Source organism: Danio rerio, chromosome 12, assembly GCF_049306965.1.
Source record: "Danio rerio strain Tuebingen ecotype United States chromosome 12, GRCz12tu, whole genome shotgun sequence".
NCBI lineage: Eukaryota > Metazoa > Chordata > Actinopteri > Cypriniformes > Danionidae > Danio > Danio rerio.
The window spans coordinates 9,617,849-9,625,000 of record NC_133187.1 but is presented as its reverse complement, the minus strand read 5'-3'; the positions used below and the strand labels follow the sequence as shown (position 1 = coordinate 9,625,000).

Sequence of the window (7,152 nt, the reverse complement as noted above, 5' to 3'; positions counted from 1 at the left end):
GATTTATGAAGAAATAGCAAAAAATGTCTGCAGATTATGTCTGGCTCTTGTTATGATCATTAGTGTTGTAGATTGTATTAATATTTTATTGAGTTTTTTATGTATTGCCAAAGTAGTTTTATTGCCTTTTTTATTTGAATCTTTTAGTAACTTTTTGTTTGTTTGTTTTTATCATCTATATAAACTGTATTAGGGCCGCACGGTATTGGAAAAATTACCCATAGTGATATTTTTTTTTATTCTGTGATATGAATATATTTTCACTAGATGATTTAAATAAATGTTTGTAAGGAATCTATAATTTTAGATTGATTGGGAAGATTCTGTTGGGGAGTGCATCAAACATAATAAACAATCTACAAGCGTAGAAAAATTCAATAAAGAAAAATATGCTAATAAATAAACTAGAGATGCTCATAATAACCGATTTACCATTAACTGAAAGGATGCGTTTTTAACCGATTAATGGTATAAGTTAAATAACTAAAAAATATTATACTATATATTTTTGAAGTTTGGCTGCATCAGGGACTGATCACAGCGAACACGCATTTAGCGTTGAGGGGCATCTTTTGAATGGTTTACTACCGGCCGTGAGTGTTTTGCGGCGCCCTGCACGCCTCATGTTTTTGCCTTTGTATGCTGTTTGCTTGTAGCCCTGCTGATAAATCCAGCTAAAACCAGCCTAGGCTGGTTGGCTGGTTTTAGCTGGTCGACCAGCCTGGTTTTAGAGGGTTTTGGCCATTTCCAGGCTGGTTTCCAGCCATTTCCAGCCTGGTCTTAGCTAGTCAGGCTGGGAGATGACCAGCTAAAACCAGCTTGACCAGCCTAGCCAAGCTGGGAGTCCAGCCAAAACCAGCTATGTCCAGCTTAAACCAGGCTGGTCAAGTTGGTTTTAGCTGGATTTAGCTGGTCATTTTCCAGCCTGACCAGATAAGACCAGGCTGGAAATGACTGGAAACCATCCTAGAAATGGCCAAAACCCCTCTAAAACCAGGCTGAAATCAGCCAACCAACTTAGGCTGGTTTAAGCCAGATTTTTCAGCAGGGAGTTCAAATAAAGTAAACTCTGAGCAGAAAAAGCATACGTCAATTCTTCAATCAAATGAAAGCAGAGGTAGAGTTTCCATTGATTAAATACATAATTTCTCTGGACTGATCAATTTGAGGTAACCGCTCGTTAACCGTTATTATTCAGTTAACGAGCGGCAGTTGTCGGTTGGCAAAATTAACCAAAATGAGCATCCCTAAAAAAAGTTTAATTGTTTTCCGAAGAGTCGATCTGTATTCAGGTGTACAGTAGTTGAATAATTAAATGTAAAATAATGCTGCATAGTCTTCGTTTTTAAACAGTTTGATAAAATGAATCATTAATTTTTTAAGTTATAAACTACATTTTAATGCCTGAATGCTTTAAAACTCTCAGACAGTAACAGGCCTAAAAAAAAAAAAAACACTTACAAAATGAGACTCAATATTGCGTATACTCGCGATCTGACTATTGCGATTGATCACATTGCGATATCGATGCTAAAACGATATATATTGTATAGCCCTAAATTGTATTGATCTTCACTTAGGGTTATTAATACGTTTTTAGTTGAGATTGAGTTATTTATTACAAGGGTAACTAACTAGAAGTGGTTGCAGTTAGCTTAAAACATGTCAAATATTGTGATTTAACATGTTTAATAATATTTAAATGTAATTTCTGTTGTCTTTTACTTGCCCTTATGCCATTTCATTCATTTTCTTTCGACTTAGTCCTTTTATTCATCAGGAATCAACACAGCAGAATGTACTGCCAACTTGTCCAGCATATGTTTTACACAGCGGATGCCCTTTTAGCTGCAACCCATTACTGGGAAACACCCATACACTCTCACATTCACACACTTAAATTTAGTTTATTCAGTTCACCTCAAGCTCATGTCTTTGGACTGTGGGGGAAAGCGGAGCAACCAGAGAAAACCCACACCAACACAGGGAGAACATGCAAACTTCCAAATGCCAACTGGCCCAGCCAGGACTCAAACCAGTAACCTTCTTGTTGTGAAGTGACAGTGCTAATCACTAAGCCACCATTTCAAAAGGATTATATTTTTAAAAATATTGGTAGCAGTTTTCGTTTCATTAAAATGTATGAAAAAATTACATCATTGCATCCTTTATTTTCCAAAACCATAATAGTCATAACTAGGCCCACACGGAATCTGCGCATGCAGATTTCCGCAGATTTTCCGCAAAATTCCACAGATTTCTGCAGATTTTTAGCCCATCATTAATTCTGTTTATTCACTTGAGTAAATATGTAAATCTCAGTTTATTCATTTTTTTTCCAGTAATTTATTACTTTTTATTTCATATATTAAGGTTTTAGTTATGATACTCCGCTGGATGGATACTCCCAAAATAATTCCACTGAAATCTGCAGATTTTTACCAAAATTCTCCGCAGAAATAGCAAAAAACGTCCGCAGATTCCGTCTGGCCCTGGTCATGACCCTTGGATTCTTTAAAATGCAGATTGAGATCTCCTCATCTTTAGAAACCCTCAAGTGCTTCACTCTTTCAGAATTCATCATCAGTACCTAATGTACAAAGAGGTTTTTTTTTGAGCATCCTGCCATGCATTATTTTATAAGAAAAACAGTCACTTGGGTTTGCTCTTGTAAAGAGTCAGCTGGTGCGGTTCCCTTCACGCTTCCCCTCTGTGTCAGGAAGCGAGTGAAGGCCCTGAATCATCTCAGGCTGTTCTGATGGAGGGATATGATGGCTCTTTTGGCCATCTGGAGCAGTGTGGAGGGACACACTGACTGCAACAGAGACCCATCTGTTCGCTTCACCCTGCCAGCTCTCACCGCCCTGCACACACACCGATAACATAACTACAGATACACACATGCTCTTAGATTGATAGAGTAGAGTAGAGAGTGGTGTGTGTGTGTGTGTGTGTGTGTGTGTGTGTGTGTGTGTGTGTGTGTGTTTACTGAAGTGGGAACACAAAGTATGTGCATTGATGCCAAGTATGTTTCTACTCTGTAAAATAAGCATTTTCACGTTTTCTGAAGTGGTGCTTGTCTTTTTAAAATTTAAAGGGAAAGTTCATCCAAAAATGAAAATTTACCCACCTCAAGTTATTCCAAACCTGAGTTTCTTCATTCTGTTGAACATAGGAATGGGTGATAACGTAATCTCACGACATTTCGTAACTTTTTAATTTAGTGGCTAATTCGTTTGAATTCATACGATCTAATTTGTACAATTTAGTACGATTTGCTCATTACCCAGTGACAGTTGGGGTTAGGGGTGGGGTTAGATGCCACGCCTCCTTTTTTAAAATCGTACTGAACTCGAAATTCACTTCGAATTCGACTACAAATTAGCCACTAAACTGACAAAACGTAAGTACTTACGTTTCCTCGTGAGATCAGGCTGGTAATATAGATAAAATATCATATCACAATTTTTTCCAGGACCATAATGATTCACAATTTTATCACAATTGTTTCTGGTGTTGGTTTACTATTCTGCAACACAGTCAAACTAAATAAAATAAAAAGTAAAAACAAAACACTGGACACAACAAATTGGGCGAAGATAAAAAAAATCTTAGTCTTGTGTATTATTTTCCTTAATATATTTAGTGATGTTTTTCTTCCTTTCTCCCCATCAACTAGGCGTACAACAACAATGCAGCCTACACGGCACATATCCACACCCTTCTTATATGTGTATATTCACACACTCTAAAAAACTTAGAGTTATTTATTTAACCCAATGATTGAGTTAAGCATATTTGGTGCTTTGTTGGGTTACTTTTAATCTTTATTAGGTCATTTCTTAATAACTCAACCAGTTGGGTTAAATATTTGGTGCTTTGTTGGGTTATTTTTAACCTTTAGGTTTCTAAATAACTCAACCAGTCAACTGATTTAACTGACACAGAACAGCTGTATTAATATGCGTGTGTAATGTTCTTTTTGCGTTGTAAAGTTTATTTAAGCTCTAATGCAAACGCAATAATAATATTGTTGTTGTTTTTTTTTAATCAAATGACCTCTCCGTGTTTTTTATATCCATTTCACCAGCACTCTTAATTATCGATGATACAAACGCGTACTTCATAGCCGATCTTTATGAAATGGATCAAACACCTTCTCTACCTCCCGTTTTCATCTATACAGTTTTTTTTAGAGAAAATGATGCACATATTTGGGATATCTGGCCGTCATTCTCACCTTTAGGACTTAGCGGAGACATTTATTTATTTGCACAGCCCTAATTATAAAATAAATTGTAGTACTAGTTAAGGTTATAGTAATAATACTAGAAAAATAACATTTGATCAAAATAATCCAATGCATTGGGATAAATTATATAACCCAATGCATTGGGTTAAAATAACCCATAGTGGGGAAGGTGCTATAATAACCTATAGTTGAGTTATATGTTGGGGTATTTATAACCCAATTATTTTAACAAAGCAATACACACACATAACTGTAAAAAATTTTTATGGTAAATTTTTATATTTCTTATTTTATTTTTTTTTTTTTACAAACCAATATTTGGAACTAGTAACATCTACACAAAACTGGTTACATAAACAAAAACACAACCATTAGCAGGTGTAGATGATAAATACATAGTCATATAGTGAACCAATTCTCATCACAACTCTGGATTGTGTCTACTCAGAACACAAAATTTATTAAATGGATTCATAATAATTACATTTATGAAATATATTCATAATGGTACAGAGGCTTAGTGGTTAACACTGTCTCCTCACTGCAAGAAAACGTATGCTTGAATAGTTGGCAGTTCATTCCGCTGTGGCGACCCTGGATAAATAAGAGACTAAGCTGAAGGAAAAGGAATGAATGAACATGGATTCATATGTGTTATTGTTTTCATCAAAGATTTGAATGATCAGACTTTTGGGTGAAATCTGTCTGATTTGATTGGAATAATAAACATATTTTTTATGTTGTGGGGTCTACATGAGAGGGAGTAAATTCTAACAGTTTGTTGTGTAACATGTAGTTTAATGTTTCTGTTTGATGTTTGTTTTGTAGATCTGTTTACGATGATCAGCCCAACGCACACAAAAGGTTTATGGAGAAGCTTGATGCCAGAATACGTAACCACGACAGAGAGATTGAAAAAATGTGCAACTTTCATCATCAGGGATTCGTCGACGCCATCACAGAACTGCTGAAGGTCCGAGCAGATGCTGAGAAACTGATGGTACGTGCGAATCATTATCAAAATCATGTTAGCGATTTAAAGCTACATTAATAGATATTAGCAGGGCTTGACATTAAGTTTTTTGATCACCAGCCACTGTGGCTAGTAGATTTCCAACCTCACTTGCCACTCAACATTTTCATTGGCCACAATTTTGTTGGAATAATTTATTTTATATGCATAAATTTGACTTTGGCATGCTAGAATTACTTAATTTAGACGCTGTGTTATGCACATGCCTTAATAATTTAACTTTTTTTGTGTATGAACTTGCTTAATGTGCATGAGCGAATGGGTTGTGGTTTCATGGTGTCGCATTGCAATTCATTTTTATTTCACAGGACTTTTCAGGGCTCAAAATTAAGGATTTGCCAAATTTATTTCTGACCACACCAAAAAAAAAACGTTTTATTTCTTATCCATAAATGCTAAATAATGTCAAAACATACAAAATATAGCTGTATTTGCTCTTTTTATTCAACAGCAACTTAAAAAACAATTACAATTTTAAAAACAATTATTGCCATGTATCTAAAACTATCTCTGTCCAGGCTAAAGTCTCTCAGATCACCAGTTAACTGTACATACATAGTGAGTTAATCTCCTATTAAAGCAATGTTGTTGTAAAAATGTTAATTAAACCAAATTAACAAAAATAATCGTAAGCAAAAAAAAAAAAAAAAGCAGGTAAAAACCATACGTTGTTTAATAATGGAAGGATGATCAGGTGCACACGGGTAATGTAAGGCCCAGAATCTGTTCTGTTCAAATAAAACATCCGGATCTTTTCGGAAGCAGCAGTTGTGTTTCCAGGCACTGTTGCTTCGCTGCAGGAAACGGGACCGCGCATGCTTTTTTAAACATTCAAGCATTAAATTACCTGTGCGTGCGAGTGATCATCCTTTTATTCAGTATTCACCTGATTTCTTTTGCTTGTGCGAATGCCATTTTTGTCAGTCGTGCTGCTTCTCAATTCTAAGATGACATTTGCACAAATATTAGGCCATCTTTATTGTTGAACCCTGCTTTTAAGAAAACAATCATTTATAATGATCTTCAACCAGCCAAAGTAGCTAGTGGAGGTGTCTGTCTAACCCGCCACAGCTAAAATCTACCTGCAGGTATTGATGTAAAGCCCTGCATATAAGTATTGGAGAATTTTAGTAATATATATTAAGAGCATGTTACATAGTATAAGAAATGTACAGTTGAAGTCCAAATGATTAGCAAATTTTATTAAAATTTTTCAAATATTTCTCAAATGATGTTTAACAGAGCAAGGAATTTTTCAGTATTTCCTATAATATTTTCTTCTTCTGGAAAAAGTCTTATTTGATTTATTTCTGCTAGAATAAAAGTAGCTTTTAATTTAAGGTCAATATTATTAGCCCCCTTAAGTATTTTTTTTTCTATTGTCTATAGAATTGTCTACAGAACAAAAGATTTATTATCCTAAATTGCCCAATTAACCTAATTAAGCCTTTAATTTGCATGGTAAGCTGTAAACAACTATCTTGAAAAATATCTAGTAAAATATTATTTACTGTGATAATGGCGATCAGAAATGAGTTATTAAAACTATTATGTTTAGAAATGTGTTGAAAACAAATACAGGGGGCTAATAATTTTTCAACTGTTTACCATGAAACTGAATAGGACTGGATGAGATGTATAATATTCCAATTTATTGCCGTCCAAAGCTAAAGAATTTGTTTGAGCAAAAGTTGTTAATTGCTCACCCTCATGTCATTCCAATCCCCTGAGACACATTCAGAACACAAATATTGTAGATTAAACCCAAGAAATCCTTTATCCTATAGACAGCGAGACGTTCAAAGTGCAAAATAAATTATAAGTTGAAATGCATGTTAATACAGTATCGTTATGTAAAATTTAAAAT

At 34.8% G+C, this 7,152-nt stretch overlaps 1 protein-coding gene across 10 annotated transcripts in view; it reads left to right on the top strand.

The window, feature by feature from the left end:
* Nucleotides 1-7,152, top strand: part of exoc6 (exocyst complex component 6) — a 119,860-nt gene that overhangs the window by 17,977 nt on the left and 94,731 nt on the right. For all 10 annotated transcript variants that reach the window (XR_012387524.1, XM_021480047.3, XM_005156063.5 and 7 more), the window contains 1 exon segment: nucleotides 5,081-5,252. Coding sequence is in view for 9 of the 10 variants with exons in the window: in XM_021480047.3 (XP_021335722.1) it covers nucleotides 5,081-5,252 (172 nt within the window). In the remaining variant the exon portion in view is untranslated.